The sequence below is a fragment of the Thalassophryne amazonica genome, chromosome 12 (assembly GCF_902500255.1).
Source record: "Thalassophryne amazonica chromosome 12, fThaAma1.1, whole genome shotgun sequence".
NCBI lineage: Eukaryota > Metazoa > Chordata > Actinopteri > Batrachoidiformes > Batrachoididae > Thalassophryne > Thalassophryne amazonica.
This window is the reverse complement of record NC_047114.1, coordinates 62,160,679-62,187,868: the sequence shown is the minus strand read 5'-3', so window position 1 is coordinate 62,187,868 and position 27,190 is coordinate 62,160,679. Positions and strand designations below refer to the sequence as shown.

The window sequence follows — 27,190 nt, the reverse complement described above, 5'->3', positions numbered from 1 at the left end:
TGTTATAAAAGCCAGAGGTGGTGCAACAAAATACTAGTGATGTGTTGGAACGTTCTTTTGTTTTTCATGATTCCATCATTTTTTCCTCAGAATTGCGTGATTCCATATTTTTTTCCCTCTGCTTGGTCTAAAAAAGTAACAGTTACTGACTGCCACAATTATTTTTCCTGATTTCTTATAGTGTTTCTTAAAGCCAGAAAGTTGCCATTTGAAATGACTTTAGTTTTGTGTCATGTCTGTGATCTGCTTTTTTTCTACAAAATTAAACAACTGAATGAACATCCTCCGAGGCCGGTGATTCCATAATTTTTGCCAGGGGTTGTATTAGTTGCTGTTATTACAATAGTGGTTTCTTGACGCAGTTACTATTGTAATAACATCTAAAATACATAGTGAGGTTTTGGGGGTTAGAGGGGTGACCTGTACATGCCTCTATGAGAATGGCCTTTATTTTGGTAAGGGTTAGGGTTAACCTAATCCTAACTCCTGATCAAAACTTTCATAGGCCCTTTCAAACTACTAACATAATAATTATTACAATAGACTGTTATGACAATAGTGATTTTGGTGATTGTGATGGACAACAATCATTACACTGCTTTTTATTGTTTTACTTATGTAGTCTTGAAACTATACATTCAAAAGCCATTTTATTGTGTTTGTTGCAAGCTGCCACTGGGAGATATGCATCTGCTTGGGATGGAATAGTAAGGTTTCATTTTATAACACTTCAAACATGTGGAAAAACTTTCACTATTCAAAAAGAGACCATCCTCAAGGATAGAATTGACAGAAGTACAGCGGAACTAACTCAAAACTGCAAACAATTTCCACATCTGTGCTTCAGACATTCTTGGCAAGTCCGGTCTCGTTGAGAATCGGCTAGATGTGCAAGCTACTGGCATACCAAGTAGAAAAGTTTTACTACAGTTCCACAAAGTCTTTGTAGCATCTGGGAGTGAAATAGGTCAATTTCAGTAACTTCCCCCTGTAGAATAATACAAATAAAACTGACGTATTATGAGCCAGTGAGAAGTAAAGTTGGCTCTCCAACCTGACGGACATGCTGAGATATTGGCCTTTTAAAGTTCAGGGAAAAGACACATACAAAAAAAAAAAAAATTACAATGTGAGAATTTTTTAGGAACTATAAAATATATGAATTATATCCAAAAAATATTTGGAATATTATTATTCATTAGCTTAAAAAAAAAAGTTCATTTTTTTGTGGGTTAGTCCTCTTTACGGCTCACCAGCTCATATCTGAATATTTGGATTAGGCACAGTTAGTGAAAAATAGTCACTCACTCTAGAAAATAAAGTAGTAAAGTAAAACAGGAGCTCAAATGTATCAATCAGTTGCATTAAAAAAAGTAGTTTCATAGAACTTGACAATCTCAACTTGGAATTTACTGCATTAGAAATGTAGCATTAAACCAAACACTTTTTAGTCATTTGTTTTGATTACACTAGAACAAAAAGTCATTTTTAGTCATCATATTTGATGAGTAATTTAGAAAAAGTACTGTGCTTATGATTTTTAAATCTCTGACTCCTCATCCACACTCTGCAGAGACTTTAAGATAACTTTCACAGAATCGTTGTGCTGCTCGTCGTTGTTAGATTCCGCCTCACTGCTGGTGTAGTTGTTCTTGGTGCTGCTGTCGGCTCTTCCAGGCGTCAGGGGCTTTTGCTCCGTGTGCTGGTGCGTTGCGCTGGAGCTGAGTTGTGGTTGTTCTTGTTTCTTACGTCTACAGGACAGGGGTAAGTGGCCTTTGTAAAGGTTCCAGCCTAAAAGAGCAGCAAGAAGAATCACAAGGACCGCCACTGCCGCCTGTAGTCCAGACACAGAGGGACCCCCTGTCTGGGGCTCAGGGCTCGTTATGTGATTTCTGCTGCGGGTGTCCACTGGAATGATGCTGACTTGGTACTCGACCACAGCTGTGGTGTACTCATTTGCTCTGGAGTGCTCTACAGATAAACAGCGATATAAACCGCCGTCTGAGTCCGAGGCGTTGAGAATAAGCAGTCCGTCAGGTAGAAGCTGCAGGTGAGCTGAATTGACAACAGGGACGGTGTCCCGCTGCCAGATGGGTTTTGCAAGGTTGGAAGGATTCGGGCAGTGTAGCTTATGTCTGCTGCCTTGCCAGATGGACTGATTGACAAATTTCACATTGTCTGAAAACAAAAAGATTTTCATCTATACATTTTCATTGCGACAACTTGATCAGATAACTGAGATAATGTATTTGTGTAGAATTAAAAAAAAAAAAAAAAAAAAAAAAGCTCAGAGGTTCAAATTCTTCTCATATACAACCCCTGGCAAAAAATTATGGAATCACCGGCCTCGGAGGATGTTCATTCAGTTGTTTAATTTTGTAGAAAAAAAAGCAGATCACACACATGACACAAAACTAAAGTCATTTCAAATGGCAACTTTCTGGCTTTAAGAAACACTATAAGAAATCAAGAAAAAAAGATTGTGGCAGTCAGTAACGGTTACTTTTTTAGACCAAGCAGAGGAAAAAAAATATGGAATCACTCAATTCTGAGGAAAAAATTATGGAATCACACTGTAAATTTTCATCCCCAAAACTAACACCTGCATCATATCAGATCTGCTCGTTAGTCTGCATCTAAAAAGGAGTGAACACACCTTGGAGAGCTGTTGCACCAAGTGGACTGACATGAATCATGGCTCCAACACGAGAGATGTCAATTGAAACAAAAGAGAGGATTATCAAACTCATAAAAGAGAGTAAATCATCATGCAATGTTGCAAAAGATGTTGGTTGTTCACAGTCAGCTGTGTCTAAACTCTGGACCAAATACAAACAACATGGAAAGGTTGTTAAAGGCAAACATACTGGTAGACCAAGGAAGACATCAAAGCGTCAAGACAGAAAACTTAAAGCAATATGTCTCAAAAATCGAAAAATGTACAACAAAACAAATGAGGAACGAATGGGAGGAAACTGGAGTCAACGTCTGTGACCGAACTGTAAGAAACCACCTAAAGGAAATGGGATTTACATACAGAAAAGCTAAACGAAAGGCATCATTAACACCTAAACAGAAAAAAACAAGGTTACAATGGGCTAAGGAAAAGCAATTGTGGACTGTGGATGACTGGATGAAAGTCGTATTCAGTGATGAATCTCGAATCTGCATTGGGCAAGGTGATGATGCTGGAACTTTTGTTTGGTGCCTTTCCAATGAGATTTATAAAGATGACTGCCTGAAGAGAACATGTAAATTTCCACAGTCATTGATGATGCCATAGAGCAAAAACTGTGAAAACATTCCTTGCAAAAAGACACATAGGGTCAATGTCATGGCCTGCAAATAGTCTGGATCTTAATCCAATTGAAAATCTTTGGTGGAAGTTGAAGAAAATGGTCCATGACAAGACTCCAACCTGCAAAGCTGATCATCAATAAATGCACAAGTTTATGTTGATATTTTGGACAATTGAAAGGATGTTTGGGGATGATGAAATCATTTTTCAAGATGATAATGCATCTTGCCATAGCGCAAAAACTGCAAAAACATTCCTTGCAAAAAGACACATAGGGTCAATGTCAATGAGCAGATCTGATTTGATGCAGGTGTTAATTTGGGGGATGAAAATTTACAGGGTGATTCCATAATTTTTTCCTCAGAATTGAGTGATTCCATATTTTTTTCCTCTGCTTGGTCTAAAAAAGTAACCGTTACTGACTGCCACAATCTTTTTTTTCTTGATTTCTTATAGTGTTTCTTAAAGCCAGAAAGTTGCCATTTGAAATGACTTTAGTTTTGTGTCATGTCTGTGATCTGCTTTTTTTCTACAAAATTAAACAACTGAATGAACATCCTCTGAGGCCGGTGATTCCATAATTTTTGCCAGGGGTTGTAGATGCTGCACACAGTATGCAAATGTGCAATATTCCAAGTGACAAGGCTTGTGCACGACTCTCCCATCCTGGTGCACATACACATATATTTGTTGCACGAAGTTCAACAAGTGGAAATATTCTGGAACTGGACAAAGCACTGTATCGTAATTCTGCTATTGTGCAAGATGTCTGTAGGTGCACAAAGCCATGACCAAGCAGCGAAAGTATTGTTCAAATTTTTAAACATTTCATGTATTTCAATAAAATTAAACCCCAATGACTACTATTATCCTAAAACAAAGTCATTTCAGATAAAGTCATATATGCAGGGTTTGCTTGCTGAGACATCAGGTTTAGAGCCTTGTTACGACACCAGAAGCGCACAGCGCCCTTCCAGAAACTGTGGTCCATTTTATGTCAACTTAAGTAGGTGTCAGTGTCCACACATCCACCATACCACAAAACCAACCTGGGTACTGGATGGCAACCATCCAGACAGACAATCGGCTTATCCCCACCCCTGGAAAGTATTCATGTATCTGCTGCATCCTGTTGAACCGTGAGCGTCCCCTTGGCCTTTTCCAGCTGCTGGGTCCTCAACATTGAGGCACCTACATGCTGGATCATATGCAGAGAAACTCGCCAAATGTTTGACACAAAGTAATTCTAGTGGTACCCAAGTTGCCTCTGCAAAGACCTAATGCCAAAGACATCCAGCTGTCCCCTTAGGTCAGGTTCAGGTGTGCCTAAAAGTCTTACGTTTCTCTCGACTGTGTAGGACATATACACCTTGGACAAACAGAGGCCTTGCATTAAAGTGTGCACTAAATAATGTGGGTCACTGTACTCACCAGAATCTGGGCACAGAGAGGCATCTCCATGTAGCACACTCTGGATGAGCTGACTGGAGCAGAAGAGGAACATTTAATATAAATATCACTCGGGGTTCCAAACCCTGCTCCTGGAGAGCACCTGCCCTGTGGGTTTTCGTAGTCCCTGCTCCAGGCACTGCTAACTAACCAAATTAGGTCTGCTCGAGAGCTAGGAAACACCAGACTTGACTAAAGAGCTGTGATTACAGCAGGCAGACGCGGAGAACATGCAGGGCAGCTTTCCCTCCAAGGAACAGGGTTGGTAACCCCTGCAATAAGTCACAGAATGGGATACACTATAACATCATCACAATGTGCTGATAGTTTCCTACCTTTGTGCATCAGAAAGAGCAGCACATTTTTCCGTTTGTGTGTCCCAGCCGCAGTACGGGTCTCTGGCTAGAACACAGTCCACACAAGATAGGGACCGCCCACAGGTGGACAGTGGAATCTGCACTGCTCCATGGTTTGATCCTGCATAGATGTGTCTCTGTACACACACACACACAGACATGCCTTAATGTGGCATACTGTGCATCAGATTTGGCTCTGCTGTGTACATAGTTGTGTTAATTTAAATTAAAACTTGAAGGTGTACTGTAAGAGCGCACACCTCCATTCAAATAATAAGCAGCCTTCATGATGTTTGCAAATTGCCAAAGGAAGGTGAAGATTTTTGTGGCATTGTAAAGTGAGGATGCTACAAACTGAAATAAAAGAAAAACTTATACAATGACAATTAAAATAACTAAAAATGAAGAGGCTTAATTATGAGACATATCTGGGTTACATCACAATTTCCTCAACTCTTTATTGACCAAAGAATCGTCTCTTCATAAAACTTGATTTTGAGTTTTGGTGTCCCTAAACAGATAAATATGACTGATAACCCTCTTCATTACTGTGACTATATTAGCACTTTGCTTTACCGTGCGATTAGAGAACTGCAGAATCTTGACTGGATCCGGGTGCTCGAAGAGCTGTACTTCCTCAATAATAAACATTTCTCCATCGTAGTTCACAGCTTTCAGCAAGGTACCTTCCTCTGTTTAAAACAGACATTTTGTGTAATCATCTGTCACAGTAAAGTTAGCCTTAAGCCCAGGTTACACATAGACGGTTTTGTCGGCGGGTAGTACGTAGACCGAAGTTCGCGGTAGTTCCGGCTGTTTTCGCGGTGGAAAGGGGCAGAGCATTTCGCCGGCGTTTTGAGCGCCATATTAGCCGCAAATACGTGAATAAAACGCCGCTAAATCTGCCGAATAAAGCAGAGTTTTGACGCCGTAGCATCCGGCACACGTCAGGCAACGGGGGTTAATACTCAGTTCTATCCTTTACGATCGCAGGTTAAGACGCGCGTGAGAATGGCGGTGTTCTGCTGCAGCCAATAATGCCCTGTGTACCGCTGGATTTATCCAGGCAAATCCTGCGTTACTCCAGGAACTTTTGCTTATAGGCACCGCCCCCAGAGTATAATAGGCTAAAGCAGCTGTCAGTGCAGGGGGAGGGAGTGACAGGGAGCTCATCTCTCAGCCTTTTCTTTTCTCTCCTTTTTCCCCTCCTCAACGTGTTGCTCGTTTCCACCACAGGGCTACCCTCTGCTTCTGAACCAGACCTCTTGGTAAGTCCTTGCCGCTGCCAATTTTATTTTAGGAGGTATACTGGAGCTTTTCTGCAAAAATATCTGGAACTGGCCGCAAGTGAGAGACCTGCATGCAGCGTGCTAGAGTTTTTATACTGACCGCCGCCTATCGGCCGTTTGGAACGCCGTTAACCAGGAGGTGGAACAGCGTACTGTCCGCTAGCGCCGCCGTTTTGTCTGCCTCTGTCGCCGGTTAAAACGCCTTTGAGGACGCCGATGTGGGCTCTATCGCCGTTTTACATGCCGTTGGTTAGGGATACAACGCCGGCCGGCAATTACGGCGGTGTAAACTGCGGCACTACAGGAAGGGGCGGGATGACACAGCGATTAAAAAGTATCAAACGCCGTTGTTCGCGTTGTCTCCGTCATCAGGCCACTTCTCCGGGAGCGCTCCTGGAATTATTCAACATGTTGAATAATTTTTTCGACGATTCCCGGTGAAGCCGGAACCAAACCACGCCCCCGTGCGCCGGTGTTAACTACGGCGTTTGATCCCTAAAACGGCCCGGAGGGGGCAAAATCTCTGCCGGGACGCTTCCGGGAGAGTTTACTGTCTATGTGTAAACGGGGCTTTAGACAGTAAGTGGGTGTATGTCCTTCTGACAATCCTGCACGTACACACCTGTACCTATGAACATCACGCGGTATTTCCGCCCATCTGCGGCCTCCACTTGGTCAGCTATGATGCGTGTAAATCGAGCTCCTCTCCACACCAGATCGGCCTTTCCTCCTATTGGCTGAATAGTCTGGTCCATGAGAGGCTTGTCTCTAATAAATTGAAGGGTCTGGTCTGGGAGGTCTGACGTCTGACTTATGCCTGCTTCACGAGCTTCATTGTCGATACACTGAAGAAGTGACGAGAGAAGAAACATGGGAAGGGGAACTCAGGAGTCATTAGGAAAAGACAGTCTTCCTAAACATTCATTTGTCATCTGCTGCTAAGAAGTGGCCCTACTCAAAGTCCCTCCTGGACAATCAAGCTTCTCACCCTCTCAAGGAGTGTAAGCCCAAATACCGAAGAGAGGAAACTCATTTCCACTGCTTAAAATGATGCCTCATATTCACCCATTGATGCCAGGGTGCTGCCATGCAAGGCACTCACCAAACACCAGGAGCAACTTGGGGATTAAGGACCTTGCCCAAAACCCTTAGTGATTTTTCATTCTGGCTGGGGTTTGAACCAAGGGTCCTCTGGTCTCAAGCCCACCACTTAACCACTAGACCATCACCTCCCTGCTTGTTTCCGCAACACACCTGTCTACATATGACGTCCCACAGTTGACAGTGCATGTCAGAGCACAAACCAAGCATGAAGTCAAAGGACTCCGAGACATGATTGTCTCGAGACACAAATCTGGGGAAGGTACAGAAACATTTCTGTTGCTTTGAAGGTCCTAATGAGCACAGTACTCTCCATCATCTGTAAATAGAAGCAGTTCAGATCCACCAGGAGTCTTCCTAGAGCTTGCCACATGTCTAAACTGAGCAATCATGGGAGAAGGACCTTAGTCAGGGAGGTGACCAAGAACTGGGTGGTCACTCTGTCAGAGCTCCAGGATTCCTCTGTGGAGAAAGAACCTTCCAGAAGGACAACCATCTCTGCAACAATCCATGAATCAGGCCTGTATGCTATCATGTTTGGAAGAAACAAGGCACCATCCCTACAGTGAAGCATGGTGGTGGCAGCATCATGCTGTGAGGATGTTTTTCAGCGACAGGAACTGGGAGACGAGTCAGGATTGAGGGAAAGATGAATGCAGCAATGTACAGAGACATCCTAGATGAAAACCTGCCCCAGAGCACTCTCGACCTCAGACTGGGGCGATGGTTCATCTTTCAGCAGAACAATGACCCTAAGCACACAGCGAAGATGTCAAAGGAGTGGCTTCAGGGAAGATCTGAAAATGGCTGTACAATGACGCTCTGCATCTAACCTGATGGAGCTTGAGATGTGCTGCAAAGAGGAATGGGGCAAAAAACAAACAAAAAACCCCCACCCTTTTCCATGTTGTCATTATGGGGTTCTGTGAGTAGAATTTTCAGGGAAAAATGAATTTACTCCATGTTAGAATAAGGCTCTAACATAACAAAATGTAGAAAAAGTGAAGCACTGTGAATGCTTTCTGCATGCACTGTATATGCTCGCTCACACACACACACACACACACACACACACATCATACTGGCCCACCCATTTAAAAGTATGCCTCTGAGAGTTAATTTTGTAATGAATACCGATCAATGCTTAATATTAATGAGCAGACTCACAGCTCCAGGACGAGGGACGGGGACTTCTCCACTATACATCACCCATTTAACAAAGGAAGTTTCTACATGTACTGGGGTTTTGTAATTCCCCTCTCTGAACACTGTGCTGATGTCTGAGGCACGGTACGAACACACTGCAGACAGATCGGATGTGTCACTGAAACACAATGAAGGAAAAAAAAAAGTCAAGTGTGTGCCAAAGTTTATGTGTTACAAAACACCAAATCTCACCCCTACAGACACACAAACAAATCTGTTAAAACATACGACTGTGGTGTGAAGATGGCAAAGAACAGGCAGTCCTTCCAACGCTGCTGGGGCCCACACCAGCGGTAAACATCCTGGATAACATGTGGCAGCTGAGAGTGCAGCACAGGACAGTCTATTCTGGCCTTCAGAAAGGACGTCCATTTCTTTTGCAAGGTCCTCAAGCCTCCAATATCCCCCTGTTAAACACAAGTGTCTTCATATATATCACAGGTAAAGGAAAAAAATGTGCAGCTAATCAAGAGTTAGCAAAGAGGCCAGAGTGATGGAAATGAAATGAGGAAGGCCTGTCAATATATTATTTTTTAAACACAAGTGTCTTCATATATATCACAGGTAAAGGAAAAAATGTGCAGCTAATCAAGAGTTAGCAAAGAGGCCAGAGTGATGGAAATGAAATGAGGAAGGCCTGTCAATATATTTTTTTACTGATATCGTGTGAGCATTTTTGATATATTTGATATGATCAATCACAACAGTGCTCGGTTAGCATAAACTACTGTAACCGTGACATTATTGGGAAAATAAATTCACTTTGTCACTAAATAAGAGCACAGCTCCCACAGAAACCTGTGATACTTTGTTCTTATTGTAGTTACTGAGCTTTGATTTCAGCAGATAGTGATGAGTTTTGTGAGGGTGGACGGGCTTAGGATGTTCCCAACATGCTGAGTTTTGTGGAGGGTAGACTAAATCCTCAGTCATTTCAGTTTGAAAAACATGATGCTACCGAACAACTTGGTAGAACTGGCTTGTAGTCAGAGGGTGTTCAGACGAGTTGCCAACTTCGTCTACTTTTGCTGAGATTTTCATACTGGTGCTCATAAGGGGTCCATACCCGATCACGTTATTATTGAAGTACTGGTATAAGATAGTCTGTGCACCGGTAATCCAGATCTTGCATCTATATATTAAAAGCCAAGTGGCCTCTGTGTACATGTATGCGTGTGTATAACTTCGATTACAGAGAAACTGGGGACAGCTGACATTTGCCATTTGGTATGCTTATGTATTTTGGGGCAAGGATGAATGGCGCGAAAAAAAAAAAGTTGATATCCAATATTTCTGGAGAAATTAGGGATATTAGATAACAACAGTAAGCCAGGAACCTATGATGTGAAGCACTATCTTTTTTTTTTTTAAATAATGTCTCAGCTCAGGCATTACTGGATCTGTTTGGGGTTCTTGCTTTAAAATCAGGTCAGTTAGGTTTCAGGAAGCCATAAATATTGAACATGATTACAGCTCTTGGGGTGAGTTATCTTAATTTGGGATAAAAGCAAAGATAAGGTAAAAATGTGCAAAAGAAAATATTGATACAACATATTAAGCAGTACAACTAAATTGGGGGGGAATTGGGAGTGAGCAAATAGTTATCAAAAATACCCCTCCAGAACGCATCCTGGGACATCAGGAAACCAAGCATTTCTGGGGGCCATTACAGGAGGGGGTTTGTGGGCCTCGGCACAAAAGTTCACCAAAAACAGAACCCCCCCCCCTCAGATCCTGGGTACAGGCCTATAGGAACCATAAGTATTTCCGACCTTGCAGACACGGGCCACACGAGACACCACGGATTTGTCGAAACAGTCGTACTCCACAGCTGTCTCACTGAAGAAAATGTACACCTTGTCATCGTCTCCCCGATTGCTGTGCTTACTCTCTTCCATTAAGGCCATGGAAACAAAATTGGGCTCTGGAATAGGAAGAGGAGAGAGACTTGAATACACAAGATTTCACTGTATAAACACAAACCCTAGCCGTAGAACACACCATCAGATCTTACCAAACAGCCAGGTGCTCTTGAACTCGGTGCGTACAGACACAGGAGAACTGCGCATCACAACAGGTTCAGAGCCCAGGAAATTCACTGAGGTGGCTGAGTATAGGTCATTATCTGGCAAGGCAGCAAATACAGAGACATTACATTAATATTCATCGCCACTTCCTTATACCATCTTGTAATAGCTACTTACCAACCATGAGGGAGGCATATCTCTGAAAGGGATCAAATGGACACTTTCCTTTCCCGTCCTCTGGTTTTTTCTCAAGTATCAGCTTTCCATCCTCAAATGACTATACACAGAAACAGTGATATTCATTCAGAAAATTCTCAGATTTTAAACCTAAATGTGTTCTTCTTGACTAAATTAGGATGAAATAAAGTGTTGAATTGGACTCACCATATGATCACACTCTGGATCGAAAGCATTAGTTCCACACACGTACATTCTGTTGTCTTTCAACTTCTGCAGGATCCTTATATAGTTCTTGCATTCAGTCTGTGAAATGTCATGTAAAATGCAAAGACTAAATATGTTGCATATACGTCTTGTTTTAATTCAGTGTAGTGAATTTTCCATCCTTTTAAGGAGGGTCGGTGTGTTGTGCACGCAAAGGAGCATGGACGAAACCGTTGCAGACGATATCGTTCACGCTTGCCCGACCGTGTATCCCTCCCGACGTCTTGGTTCGATGTTTTCGGGGTTCGCTCATTTGGGCTGTTTCGCTCTGATTCCTACTTATTCGTGCTATCTGTGAACGGGCCTTTAGACTTGACCATATTCATCTGTTGTATTTATTCAGGCTTGAGACTTGCACCCATTTTGGATGTTGTACTCTCTAGTGACTCTCCAAAATATGACAATTATGCAATCAGGTAAAAACAACAACAACAACAACAACAAAAAAAAACAAGATTAAACTGACCCACCTCAGGATTTTTTCCTTTGCCTTGACATGCATCTTGTTGATTTCGTGTCACTTCCCATTTCACCTAAACAACGGATAATAAATATTAATTACAAACATTCAAAATTTTTCTGTAGTTCTGAACTTTAAGAAACTAGCATGGTGGCCAAGCAGTTAGTGTGCTTTCCAGAGCAGAAGGTTCCCGATCCAAGACCTCCCGTGCCCAGTCTCCATGTAACGTGGCTTTGTGCCAGGAACAGCATCTAACATAAAACTAATGCCAAATCAACATGCAGATCCATATTTGCAGTAATGATCCCAAATGAAAAAGGGAGACGCTAAAATAAGTTACTTTTGACGTTTAAGAAGTTCAAACTACTTTAAGATGTGTGAAACATTTCCAATGAGTGAATGAAAGATCTGCAGTAGGATGGAATCCATGTATAAAGCAGCACTTCAAATACACTAAAATATATGTGAACTGGAGGTACAACTTAAAAATCAGCAACATTTAATAAAGCTGCTTGGCTTTGCTTGGTTTAGTATTGTCTGATATCAAGTACTGTGAGAGATGGGCAATTCAGGTACAACTCTTTGGTGCCGGATTCCCTTTTAAGGTTCCCTGACACTTGCATGACTTTGATTCACGCACGTATATGCAGTTTGCCATGCAGGAAGGTAAACTTGTCTCAAACTCACTGTAAACTGCTGTAAACTGTGCACGGCTTTGTGCAAACAAAATTTTTGAAATGTTCAAAATCTCCATCACGCATTAATAACGTGAACATTAAGCAAACGAGATGTAAAATCTATCATAAAATGTAGTTTTACATATGCCCACAAGAAGGAATGAACATGCAACTGATTTATCAAGCCATTACAATATAAAACATGACATATTTACCTTTTAGACAATTCCAAATATGTTCTCCACCTCATGCAGCGGACGAGAGAGTGAGGAAAAAAAAAGGTCCAGCTGAAACGGTCCTGTGTGATTCCGGAAATGATTAGAGATGTTTTCAACAGCCAACTCTGACAGAAAATGATTAATCCACCAGGAAATAATTATTTTATATAAGCAGCACCCAGCGCACTAAAGTGCAGCGTCCAGTGGAACAAACTCTGGCATCCAGCTGGAAACACAGTGGGGGGGGGGGGGGGGGGGGGGTGTTGTCATGACGAAGTGCGTGCAAGTGCGCGGATCAAAGTTGTGCAAGTGTCAGGGCACCATTACACTAACCATAATAATGACTCACTTTGGGTTGAAAATCATGTCAATGTCTACTTCATGTCCCTATAAATTTATTTTAAAATAATAGCTAAAAGAGTTCAACTGTTATTCACAATGTTATATTTTGAGCGGTTCAACAGCTTATTCACACAATGTTGATGACCTCATTAAACAACAGCATACAAGATTCCAGAAATGGATAATTACTTTTAAATGCTGCCAAATGCCAAGGGATAATTTGTGCCCTGTGGATATATGCAAGGGTCAGCCCATAGAATTTCCCAAGTGTTTAAAAGCAGAGTGATAAAGCAAAGACCTCTTCATACATAAATCAGGTTCCTCCACAGTAAGTATTTCCAAAACCTTCAAGGTACCCCAAGCAGGTGTGCAATCTACTGTACAAAAATATAAGAATTTTGGGAACATACAGATTTTACAGTACACTGTTCAGAAGGAGGACCAAATTAACACTCAGTGATGAACTAATGTTGCTACAGAGAGTCCAGCAGAAACCCAGGATCACAACTAAGAAAGCAATGAAGGGGATAGAGGTATCAGCCAAATATTAAAAGAGCTCTCTATCACTTCATCTATAAACATATCAACGAAGGATGAAGTCATTACTCAAAAAAAATCAAAAATTAAAAAAAAAAGGCTAGGCCTTTGTTCTGGTGATCAACTACAAAGTTGATCACCAACTTGCACTTGGGTGAATGTTTTTACATTAAATGGATTGCCCATAATTCTACCAACTCCATCTGGCAGTTGGTGGGAGACTGGTGTTGATAACAAAATGACTTTTAAAAACATAATTGAATACAACACTGTTTTGCTATAAACTGCTGGAGAAAACCAAAAAGAAACTGTGGAATTGTTATTTTCACCTAAAAAAAGGACACATTTAAAATAAAACATGATCACAGATGTCAAATTTTAATTCATTCATGATTCAAAATGTTTAATTCAAGTTTCCAAAATTGACAAAAGTACACTTACTGAAGCAAGTTTCTTTGAGATGTCATTGAGGTCAAGTGCATAAAGTGCCTCCCTGGCACCGAGCACAAGCAGGCCCAAGTCTTCATTCAGCAACATGGTGGAGTAGTTGAACACACCCTCCTCATGAAACAGATGAGCATTTTCCGCTGTGGACAGAATTAGACATATCAACTCAGCTGTGAGTAAACGGTGATTAAGCTTTGTTGTTCTGCACAAACTGCCCTTTAGCATTGCCACATTGTTGGTCAAGGTTAAAATAAACAGGCAAACCCAAATGTGATAGGACTCACAGTGGTAGGGCACAGTTTTGCGGGGGATACAGTCTAGAGGTGAGTCCTTGTCCAGCATGAAGACCATGGGCAGCAACCAAAAAACAGTAAGGATCAAGAGCTGATGCATGGCTCCTTTGTTTCAACTGAAGTTTTATTGTCCTTATAACAGTCAGGCATGTACTGGTAAAGGCAATAAGTGGCATCTATGATGTGATGAAGTCTGCACTGATTGGTAGGCACTGGTCCCTTTAGTGGCCTCATGCAGCAGGTTGTTCATGGTGAGCTGGATGGCACTGATCTAAGAGACAAAGAGGAGGAGAACTAAAAGAGAGAAATTCAACAATCTAAACTGATCCACAAAAATGAAGAACTGACAGACCACAAGCTATTTCATCAAAAGCAAAGAAATGAAGTAGTAAGATGAGATAAACATTTTTCACTCCTAAAAGGAAACAATGTAACAACAAAGGTAAAGCGACAGAAAGAAAAAGCAGAGCGAGCGAAAGTCACCACGGCAGTAATTCTGTCAGTGCCATAGTGATGTTAATGCAGAGCTGTGAAAGGCATTCAGCAGGGTGCAGGGATGTCAACTTCAGCCCTCCTGCAGGACCAAACACAGCCGCACAATAAGAGATTCACTGGGGAATCGAAAGTCGGTCCCAGACTCTGGAACACTCTGCCCCTACATGTCCGATCTGCTCCCACTGTGGAGTGTTTTAAGTCCCGTCTTAAGGCCCATTTTTATTCCTTGGCTTTTAACACCGCGAGTTGTACGGTCCTTGTGTCTTATTTTATTTTACTGAAATTTATTTTTTTTATCATGGCTTTATCTATTTATGTATTATTTTATCTTATCTATTTTATTGTTATTATTATTATTATTATTGCTATTTTCCGTGTCTATGCTTTTGTTGTGCAGCACTTTGGAGACTCGGGTCTGTTTAAATGTGCTTTATAAATAAAGTGGATTGGATTGAAACTAAAACCTGATGCAGAGGACTCTGCTACAAAAACACATCTGCTGCAAGAGCAGTTTCACACTTGGACAGGAAACATGTTGATCTGTCTCACCGTTTTACCCAGTGTCTGAAATCATCAGTTTACACAACTCTGCCAACAGAACATCAAAAACCCTCCTCTATGTGCACCGTTAGCAGCTGTTTTTTGTTTAATTTCTCAAGTATGAGTACTAAAACCTGCAGAGTGGGTGTGTCCTTCTTTTAGAAAGAGGCGTGTCATGCTTCCCTGATGAGCCACAACATGTCAGAGAAGGCAGGCCAAATAAGATGCTTCACATATTTAACCCCGAGGGCCAAAGTTGGCTTCATTCAACACCCATCTGCATGCACATACACACATGCACTCTCCACCTTGGTTTTCACGTTGATGGATTAATGAACAAATCCAAGATGACACTAAATTCTGTCACCTGAGTGAAACTATTGTTGTTTCAGCTAACTGACAAGTGCAAAATGCTTTTTCTGCAAAGGTATGTTTGAAATAAATGCTAAAAAGAAATGTGCAACAATTACAGAATACTGTGACAGAAACAAAGAAGCATGGATGCATTTTTAGGCAACAGGCAGAAACAAATTATGAACTTTTTGAAAACCATTTTAACTTATTTACAATATTTACAGCTAGAGCATGTTCACCAAGCTGGGCATCAAAATGTAACAGCAACAGTGAAAAAAAAAATCTTCAAAACAAGTGGAACATGTATTTGTTTTTAAGTATGGACCACTAGGATCTTGAGAATGTAGTTTTTTTTTTTTAAACAATATTCTCTGAATAAAATCCTGGTCGCTCTTTTGCATGAAAAGGCCCAAAACTGGAATATTTTGCCAAAATAATGATCCCTGCTCCACAAATGTGTCAAAAGACACATTTCCAAATAGGTATGGAGCTATGCTAACTTCCTGCACAGTTTCATTGATGCCAGTTGTTGCACCATGCATCAGTGTGGTAAACAATGTGTTAAGTTTGAATTTTTTTAAACAGGTCCATTATTTCACTTGCTGTAAAAACAAAAAAACTGTGTTTGAAACATGCCTTCTGTAGTGCCCAAGCCTCATGCAAGATGTTTTGCTGCAAGGGGTATAGTTTTATGTAGCGAATGTGTTGAAATATCTGTGATGGACGGACACTGTGGGACAATGTGCATGTGACAGACAGACACTGTGGGACATATAGACCATCAAAAATATAACAAGGACTTACATATAATGTTTTCTATGCATAGAGCACTGAAATGCAAATGATATTAAAGCCGTTGTCCATTTGAATTAAGCGTGCCACAATTAATTTCCTTTTTTGTTTACTTTTCAAAGACGCTTGCATTTTCTAATCTGGTCTGTCAATATCGCAAATCCTATTTAGCCAAGTTGCCAATACAAACATAAATTAAAGGGCAAGGTTTTATAGGAGTAATTTACTAAAAGTAAACAAAAGCCTGATTTTACATGGAATGGACCATGGCTTTAAGGATTTACATGCAATTGAAAAGGCTGTATTAAAGGGACACTCCACTCATATTAAAATAGCAGTTTCTAAAAGATAAAGATCATATCAACCTTGAAATACAGTTTCTGACAATTACTGAAATTTATTTTTTGAGAATTTTTCAAATAAAGTTTCCTCCAGTTGCCTGTGCTATGACATCACATGTGCTCTTAACACACTGTTGAATGTAAACATGTATAGAGATATCAGTAAAACTCCTTACAAAATCTCAAAAATAGGCTAATGACTAATATTCATAAATAAGAGCAAGAAATATAATTTGCTACTTTCTGATGTCACATTATAATTTAAGTGTAAGATTTTCAGGTGTTTTACTGCAGTATCTATTCATGTATGCACACCAGGCTGCGCAAATTCAGCACTTGTGACTTCATACATGTAGCACAGTTTTTTAAAAATCATAAAAATTAAGCTAATCTATTGCAAATCTTGTTTTTATTTAATATGTCACTATTTCAATATATAATCTCTTATTTTAGGGGTTAACATTGATGAGCAAAGTGTCCCTTTAAGCATCCAAACATACCTTGAAATGAAAACAAATTGACAAGATATTAACGAGTTATTTAGTGGAAACTAAAATCAAGATGGCTGCCATGGGGGCATCTTGATTATTGGAGCATGCCACAAATCTATATGAACATACTTAACATACTAACATACTTTTAGTACCCTGAGAAAATGAAAACAAAAGGACCAGGCATTTTTAAGATTTATAAGGCAGAAAATAAAATCAATATGGCCACCATGCATGTAGTAGCCATCTTGATTTATCAGAGTGGGATGTGAATTTAAAGGGAAATCATAGCAGGATGTGCATAAAAAGGAATCATCCTAAAACCAACCTCAGCACACCCTAGAATAATTGACACATGCATTTTTTTACTTATCAAAAGTCAAATTTGACAAACAGCTTTTGAAAGAATGTGAACTGATGGAAAATCAGGAAACTCATGGTGACTCAACTTCAGAAAGCTTTATAGAGGAGGGCTATATCTGTACAGTTCAAGATTTATCTCCAATATCATTAAAAAGAACAAAATCAATGAGCCTTAAGAGATCTGTCATCATGCAAAAAGTAAATCCAATTTGTGAAAAAATGCACAAATATCTGTTGTAAACACTGTGACTATGCAAAAATTATGCATACAAATGATACCTTTTCCATACAAATAATGTACAGTACCAAAGGAAAAAATGCCCCACAGTGTGTTTGTCCGTCACATGTGTGACGGACGGACATTTTGTGAGACGGAAATGGTTCATTAGTTGTGGGGATTTGGCCACTTGAATTTTTTTTTTTTTATGGATTTCATTATAGAGTATGCTTGTGGGTAGGTATTCATCACACTTAGGTCAACATTTTTTATCTTCCCACAGTGAGGAGCAACATGTAGCGTTATGGACGGATACTGTGGGACAGAAAAAATATGCCCAAAATAAAAGGATTACAGTATCAAATTCCAAAAATCTAATGAAAAGTTGTTATTTTTGTCAACTCTTATCAACCAATAGGTGTTCTAGGTACTTCCACAAGTTTTAACATGTTTTTTTATCCACTAAATGCAAGGTGAATTGTGTGTACGGTAAATTTAGGTATTTTTGCATTATGCTTCAGTGAAGAAAAACAGGACAGACCAGCTCTAATTGCCCCAAAGTATTACATGTGATATATCAATGGAAACTACAACCCCTGGCAAAAATTATGGAATCACCGGCCTCGGAGGATGTTCATTCAGTTCTTTAATTTTGTAGAAAAAAAAAAGCAGATCACAGACATGACACAAAACTAAAGTCATTTCAAATGGCAACTTTCTGGCTTTAAGAAACACTATAAGAAATCAGGAAAAAAAAACTGTGGCAGTCAGTAACGGTTACTTTTTTAGACCAAGCAGAGGAAAAAAATATGGAATCACTCAATTCTGAGGAAAAAATTATGGAATCATGAAAAACAAAAGAACGCTCCAACACATCACTAGCATTTTGTTGCACCACCTCTGGCTTTTATAACAGCTTGCAGTCTCTGAGGCATGGACTTAATGAGTGACAAACAGTACTCTTCATCAATCTGTGGCTCCAATTTTCTCAGATTGCTGTTGCCAGATCAGCTTTGCAGGTTGGAGCCTGGTCATGGACCATTTTCTTCAACTTCCACCAAAGATTGGATTAAGATCCGGACTATTTGCAGGCCATGACATTGACCCTATGTGTCTTTTTGCAAGGAATGTTTTCACAGTTTTTGCTCTATGGCAAGATGCATTATCATCTTGAAAAATGATTTCATCATCCCCAAACATCCTTTCACTTGATGGGATAAGAAAAGTGTCCAAAATATCAACGTAAACTTGTGCATTTATTGATGATGTAATGACAACCATCTCCCCAGTGCCTTTACCTGACATGCAGCCCCATATCATCAATGACTGCGGAAATTTACATGTTCTCTTCAGGCAGTCATCTTTATAAATCTCATTGGAACGGCACCAAACAAAAGTTCCAGCATCATCACCTTGCCCAATGCAGATTCGAGATTCATCACTGAATATGACTTTCATCCAGTCATCCACAGTCGATTGCTTTTCCCTAGCCCATTGTAACCTTGTTTTTTTCTGTTTAGGTGTTAATGATGACTTTCGTTTAGCTTTTCTGTATGTAAATCCCATTTCCTTTAGGCGGTTTCTTACAGTTCGGTCACAGACGTTGACTCCAGTTTCCTTCCATTCGTTCCTCATTTGTTTTGTTGTGCATTTTCGATTTTTGAGACATACTGCTTTAAGTTTGCTGTCTTGATGCTTTGATGTCTTCCTTGGTCTACCAGTATGTTTGCCTTTAACAACCTTCCCATGTTGTTTGTATTTGGTCCAGAGTTTAGACACAGCTGACTGTGAACAACCAACATCTTTTGCAACATTGCATGATGATTTACCCTCTTTTAAGAGTTTGATAATCCTCTCCTTTGTTTCAATTGACATCTCTCGTGTTGGAGCCATAATTCATGTCAGTCCACTTGGTGCAACAGCTCTCCAAGGTGTGATCACTCCTTTTTAGATGCAGACTGACGAGCAGATCTGATTTGATGCAGGTGTTAGTTTTGGGAATGAAAATTTACAGGGTGATTCCATAATTTATTCCTCAGAACTGAGTGAGTCCATATTTTTTTCCCTCTGCTTGGTCTAAAAAAGTAACCGTTACTGACTGCCACAATTTTTTTTTCTTGATTTCTTATAGTGTTTCTTAAAGCCAGAAAGTTGTCATTTGAAATGACTTTAGTTTTGTGTCATGTCTGTGATCTGCTTTTTTTGTACAAAATTAAACAACTGAATGAACATCCTCCGAGGCCGGTGATTCCATAATTAGTGCCAGGGGTTGTAGAAACAATAAGGATGCTGCAAATATGTTTCCTAATGATTAATATGTGTATATCTTATTTCCAGCTGAATTTACATTATATCAAAGATGTTACATTATTTTGGAAAAAACATATTTTTGGGTCAATTAATACTCACTGTGGGACTACTAGAAATGGTTGTCCTTCTAGAAGGTTATCCTCTCTCCACAGAGGAATGTTGTAGCTCTGACAGAGTGACCATTGGGTTCTTGGTCACCTCCCTGACTAAGGCCCTTCTCCTCCGTTTGTTCAGTTTAGAGACACGACCAGCTTCAGGAAGAGTCCTGTTGGATCCAAACTTCTTACATTTATGGCTGATGGCGGCCAGTGCACTCATTGGGACCTTTAAAGCAGCAGAAATGTTTCTGTACCCTTCCCCAGATTTGTGTCTCGAGACAATCCTGTCTTGGAGGTCTACAGACAATTCCTTTGACTTCATGCTTGTTTTGTGCTCTGATATGCACTGTCAACTGTGGGACCTTATATGTAGACAGGTGTATGCCTTTCCAAATCATGTCCAATCAACTGAATTTACCCCAGGTGGACTCCAATTAAACTGAGGAAACATCTTAAGGATGATCAGTTAGTGGGGCGGCATAGCAAAACAACTGTTCATTTTGTGATAAAAGCATGGAATTTGGCACACATATTCTAAATTAAGTAATGTTTATTTTCAGATATGGAGCCATCCTGGAGCTGACCTCTAATGAGCTACAGGGATCAATATAAGAATTACACAGGGGTCACAATTTAAAAATGCTCCAATCATGCTGAAAACTATACCACATTATTTGTCTGATCACAACTATTCCAAAAAGGTATTGTTTGGACCATCTATGACTGAATGTTCTGAAGTTACGTGGTAAAAACAGCAAAAATGGTGACAAAGATCAGTTTCAGTTTGTACAGGGGTCAAAAGTTAAAGCTGCTCCAATTTTGGTAAAAAAAGTGATGCAAATTATTGGATGAAATAAGAGGATTAATAAAGGGAATAGCTTTGACTGTTGAATGCTAGGTCTCCAAAGTAAAGGTCAAACAAGGTCGACATCCACTGGATTCTATGACGTATGACATGTTACCCCATAACATGATAACTAAGCATGACAGATGATCAATCAATCAATTTCAATCAATTTTATTTATATAGCGCCAAATCACAAACAGTTGCCCCAAGGCGCTTTATATTGTAAGGCAAGGCCATACAATAATTACGTAAAAACCCCAACGGTCAAAACGACCCCCTGTGAGCAAGCACTTGGCGACAGTGGGAAGGAAAAACTCCCTTTTAACAGGAAGAAACCTCCAGCAGAACCAGGCTCAGGGAGGGGCAGTCTTCTGCTGGGACTGGTTGGGGCTGAGGGAGAGAACCAGGAAAAAGACATGCTGTGGAGGGGAGCAGAGATCAATCACTAATGATTAAATGCAGAGTGGTGCATACAGAGCAAAAAGAGAAAGAAACACTCAGTGCATCATGGGAACCCCCCAGCAGTCTAAGTCTATAGCAGCATAACTAAGGGAAGGTTCAGGGTCACCTGATCCAGCCCTAACTATAAGCTTTAGCAAAAAGGAAAGTTTTAAGCCTAATCTTAAAAGTAGAGAGGGTGTCTGTCTCCCTGATCCGAATTGGGAGCTGGTTCCACAGGAGAGGAGCCTGAAAGCTGAAGGCTCTGCCTCCCATTCTACTCTTACAAACCCTAGGAACTACAAGTAAGCCTGCAGTCTGAGAGCGAAGCGGGTTGCCATAAAATTGCCATTGGGGTGATATGGTACTATGAGGTCCCTAAGATAAGATGGGACCTGATTATTCAAAACCTTATAAGTAAGAAGAAGAATTTTAAATTCTATTCTAGAATTAACAGGAAGCCAATGAAGAGAGGCCAATATGGGTGAGATATGCTCTCTCCTTCTAGTCCCCGCTAGTACTCTAGCTGCAGCATTTTGAATTAACTGAAGGCTTTTCAGGGAACTTTTAGGACAACCTGATAATAATGAATTACAATAGTCCAGCCTAGAGGAAATAAATGCATGAATTAGTTTTTCAGCATCACTCTGAGACAAGACCTTTCTAATTTTAGAGATATTGCGTAAATGCAAAAAAGCAGTCCTACATATTTGTTTAATATGGGCTTTGAATGACATATCCTGATCAAAAATGACTCCAAGATTTCTCACAGTATTACTAGAGGTCAGGGTAATGCCATCCAGAGTAAGGATCTGGTTAGACACCATGTTTCTAAGATTTGTGGGGCCAAGTACACATGTACACACATGATGAAAACTATTCCTTTTTAAAATGCTATTAACACTACAGGGGGGCATCACACTACTCAGCCTCCCTGGTAAAGTCTACTCCAGGGTGATGGAAAGGAGGGTTCGGCCGATAGTCAAACCTCTGATTGAAGAGGAACAATGCAGGTTCCGTCCTGGTCGTGGAACAACTCTTTACTCTCACAAGGATCCTGGAGGGTGCCTGGGAGTATGCCCACCCAGTCTACGTGTGTTTTGTGGACTTGGAGAAGGCGTATGATGATCGGGTACCCCGAGAGGTACTGTGGGAGGTGCTGCGGGAGTATGGAGTGAGGGGGTCCCTTCTCAGGGCCATCCTATCTCTGCACTCGCAAAGTGAGAGCTGTGTTCGGGTGCTCGGCAGTAAGTTGGACTCGTTTCCAGTGGAGGTTGGCCTCTGCCAGGGCTGCGCCTTGTCACCAATCCTGTTTGTGATATTCATGGACAGGATATCGAGGCATAGTCGGGGGGAGGAGGGTTATGACCAAAAGAACTAGATCGTGGATACAAGCCGCCGAAATGGGCTTCCTCAGGAGGGTGGCTCGTGTCTCCCTTAGGGATAGGGTGAGACGTTCCGTCAACCGTGGGGAGCTTGGAGTAGAGTCGCTGCTCCTTCGCATTGAAAGGATCCAGCTGAGGTGGTTTGGGCATCTGGTAACGATGCCCCCAGGCGCCTCCCCTAGGGAGGTGTTCCAGGCACGTCCATCTGGGAGGAGACCCCAGTGAAGACCCAGGACTAGGTGGAGAGATTATATCTCCACAATGGCCTGGGAACGCCTCGGGATCCCACAGTCAGAGGTGGTCAATGTGGCACGGGAAAGGGAAATCTGGGTCCCCTGCTGGAGCTGTTGCCCCCGCGACCCAAACCAGGAAAAGCGGTTGAAGATGATGATGATAAATGAGTGTTTCATTTTATATTTTAACAAGAAATGAATGGATCATTAAAAATGTCCATGAAATCAAAGCCCCACCCCTATTATGCACAATTTTAAAACATTCACAATCACTAGTCAAATTCATATGTTAGAAATTTTATTTATTTAGGTTTATCTGAATAGGGACAAGTATGTTCCATGAGTTATGTTACATACAACATTTTAGCAAACGCTAATTCGCAATGTCCGTCCCTAGATGGCTCTTGCATGAAACAAAAACAACAACAAACAAAACAAAACAAAAAACATAAACACAATAAAAGACATTACAAAACAAAGTTAATAAGCGGTCAGTTCTGATCACAACATTAAAGGCAATCACATATTCTGATGTGATTACAAGTTGAGATGACTCAATTAAAAAAATATATCATGAGGTTTATGTCATATTAAGAAATCTTACTTTACAATCACTGCAGTCATTGTTAAACCATCTGTTGCATTTATAATAAACATTTGTATTTACTTAAAGTGTCTGTTTTTCTTGTTGAAATGAGATATGAATAATCTACTGGACTTAAAAATGTACACATTTCCATGCTATTTTACTTGTCAAAAAATAAATGTCCAAGGTTCCTTATGTTAAACAAGAAATCATCTAATCTGAAATAACAAGTAAGTTATGGTTACAGATGATTTCGAAAAAAAATCTTTTTTTTTCTATTTTAATTGCAAGTGTTCTAAAGTTTTTACAGTAATCAGAAATTAATTTTGAGGTAAAAGAAAAACTAAGGATTTTCATCAGAAAACTGCTTGTATAAATGAGCAGTTCTGTGACACGTTTCTGCCACTGATCTGTATATAACACAGTGTTTTATACAGATCAGTGGGTTCTGCAGTGTAGTCTTCTGTGTTTTGGTCTTATGCCTCATTTCTATTGGACAGCGCAGCGCTACATAACAGCACACAACAGCAAAAGTTGGATTGGGTTGAACTTTGACCGTGGCAGCTTGACAAGTGGCAACGCGCACTCCTGGCGAGGCATCACTTCAGCTTGGTTTTGGACACAACGCATCAAAGACACAAAGCCTCTCACTGAAAATAATGCTTTTTAGACCGATCTGCGACGCTTCTAACACCGTCAACGCTTCCGGTGTAAAAGGCCCATAAGGTTTCAGACAAGTTTGATGGTGGGCTCAGATTTGTTACCATTTTCTCTTATATTCCTGTTATGTGTGTGACTGTCTTGAACCAAGTGGCTGAAATTTGTTTTAGTGTACACATGGTGCAAAATTGTAACCATGTGTGTTTTAGCATTTAATTAATTTATTTTTTAAGGTTGCACATTAGAAATGACAGGTCACAGACCAAAATATATGTGCATATGAGTAACAACTGGTATGATTTTTTTTCCAGTCACTACTGTGTGAATGTAGCAGAGATTTATCAAGTTTTCAAGAAACTACTTTCAGAAATAGATAAATAAATACATCTGGAATACTATCACATCAACAAGAGAAAAAAAAAAGGTGACTAAGCCAGGTGACTAAGCCAGTTGAGGTGCGTGATAGCTGTGACATTAACACCTCACTTTATCAGGTTCCATCATTGCTACTATGACACACCCCAGGATGTAAACATAAAACTTCTGATCGAAGAGGAAACAGTGTGTTTTCATGTAATAGCTTACATATTTGCTATGCTTATGAATACTACTGTGTGAAAGCAAACTAAACCAAAGAAATAGTCCAACTGTAACTGAGTCCAACATTGTAACTGATCCCTGGTCTGGAGCTAAAGGAACTAACTATAAATACAGGACTGCAACTAATTATTATGGCAATAAATTAATCCATCTGTATTTTTATTATTATTCGATTAATCTAACATTTTTTTATTAGTTTAATTAATTTCTGATTAGTCAATTATCCTTTGCTTCATTTACCAGTAAATCATAACCATAAATCCTACCAATAACTTTCAATCTTGCATTCAAATATTCTGTCATTAAACAAAAAGTTATTTTACAAATTTAAAAAAGAACTACTGACATCTAAAGGATATGAAGTGCCAAAATTAATAAGACAGTCGTGGAAAAAAATATGAAAGCCTTACATACAAAAAGAAAATCAAATCAAAACATTTCAAAGGACTGCAACTCAATTATCTTTATTACCAATTAATGTTATTTTCTGGATTAATCCATTAGTTTCCTGGTCCATACACTGTCATAAAATGATGAAAAATATCATCAGTGTTTCGCAAAGCCCAAGATGGCATTGTCCATAACCTAAAGATATTGTGTTTATTGTCACTTGGACATAAAAAAAAAAAGACTCAAAATGATTAATAAAACACCTAAATAATTAGCAATTATCGTTTAAGCTTTACATAAGTGCAAAAAGCAACTTATGGAAAAGGTTAGTGGGGGAACGCGTCCCCTCTGGCCCCCCTCGTTCCATCGCCTATGCTCACTGCTGTAATTTAGAGCGATAAGAAAGTAAGGAAACGTTTATTATCACGTTAAACAATTCATACTGATAATATGCAGTCTAATGAACGCAAAATTCACAAAAAATTCACTCAATAAGCTACGTTAACGTTAAGCACTCACCTGCAGACACGCCCAAAAAGCGTTCCACTTGCAATAAAATAAAATTAAATAAAAGCCACCACCTGTTGAAGGTTTAAATGTAAACCAAAGCGATTAACACTTTTAGCACATTTGTAAACGCATTTCAAGATAAACCCACGGCGTCGTTAGCAAATTTTAACCCACCTTAATGATTAGTGAAACTTTCATTCCACTTCCTTAATCCGTAGAAGGACACTTTGACTTCTCAAAAGCCAGAATTAAAGCGTCTGCGGCTGTGAGGGAAAAAAAAAAAAGCCAAAACAATGTAATGAAAAAAGCACTCGGTGGTCCTCCGTGACTGCTCGGACTCCGACCAGAACAACTGTCCGCATGCGGCCTCGCGAGCGCTTCTTCAACCCAAGTGGTGCCGCGCGCGGATTCCCTGTGCCATAGTTTGAAACTGGTCGCTAGAGGGCACTGTAAACACAGAGTTTTACTCACGCTCACGAGCGCCACCAGCTTATTTTATGGCAAGCGAAAAGTGGACACTCTCGTTTTGGGCGAACTACTGTGGTAGTATGCGCCGGCGGCCGACGTGCTTGATGAATTCCTGCTCAAAAAGTAGTTCCCAAACAATGCTGTATTTGCGATGACAGTGCGTTTACATGGGTAACAAAAAGATCAAGAGTATATTCGGCACAAGAACTTGTGTATCTCGTGTGTTTTTGCGCCTAAATCATCGTAAGTCAATATAGTCACTTCAGCGCTGGGTCAAGCGAAAGTAGTCCGGCGAGTTATCCCACAATGCCAAAATAGCAGAGATGTCGCTGAGCAGGGTGGGTTTTACTCCTTAAATAACAAAAGCCCTTTTTTTTAAACAAAAAATACGCAGTCACATTGAAATTCTTAAAGTATTGAGTTTTTCGTATGTTTATTCATGATTTCTAACTGTCTCATGATTAAGATAACTCGTCCGCTTCTTTGATGCAGTTATATTTGGAAAATTCCACATAAGTACTTGTCATAATTATGTTGAAGTTATCCTGTTTAACTCTACAATTTGAATTGTAATACCAGAAGACGCTCAAAAAAAACCCCAAAATTCATTATCCTCCTGCACACCAAATTTTGTCAACACACAATACCCATAATGAGAATGTGACTTTTTTTTATGATTTTTGCAATTAAAAAAAAAGAAGAAAAAAAAAAAAAAAGAAATCACATTTATATAAGTATTTACAGCCTTTGCCATGAAGCTCAAAATTGAGCACAGGTGCATCCTGTTTCCATTGATCATCCTTGAGATGTTTCTACAGCTTAATTGAAGTCCACCTGGGGAAAATTCAGTTGACTGGACATGATTTGGAAAGACACACACCTGTCTGCATACGAGGTCTGTTAGAAAAGTATCTGACCTTTTTATTTT

At 40.1% G+C, this 27,190-nt stretch overlaps 1 protein-coding gene across 1 annotated transcript; it reads right to left on the bottom strand.

Moving 5' to 3' along the window:
- Positions 1 to 608: 608 nt before the first annotated feature.
- On the bottom strand, positions 609 to 26,097 carry sema4e (semaphorin 4e). Its single transcript, XM_034183392.1, has 15 exons — positions 25,969 to 26,097; positions 14,136 to 14,415; positions 13,846 to 13,991; positions 11,641 to 11,703; positions 11,111 to 11,209; positions 10,904 to 11,003; positions 10,714 to 10,824; positions 10,472 to 10,623; positions 8,928 to 9,106; positions 8,661 to 8,817; positions 7,015 to 7,237; positions 5,680 to 5,795; positions 5,083 to 5,240; positions 4,730 to 4,782; positions 609 to 2,178 (listed from the first exon to the last, which is right to left on the bottom strand). Exons 2-15 carry the CDS (start codon positions 14,242 to 14,244, stop codon positions 1,541 to 1,543), a joined length of 2,304 nt encoding a protein of 767 aa, XP_034039283.1. The 5' UTR covers positions 14,245 to 14,415; positions 25,969 to 26,097; the 3' UTR covers positions 609 to 1,540.
- Between the last annotated feature and the right edge of the window lie 1,093 nt (positions 26,098 to 27,190).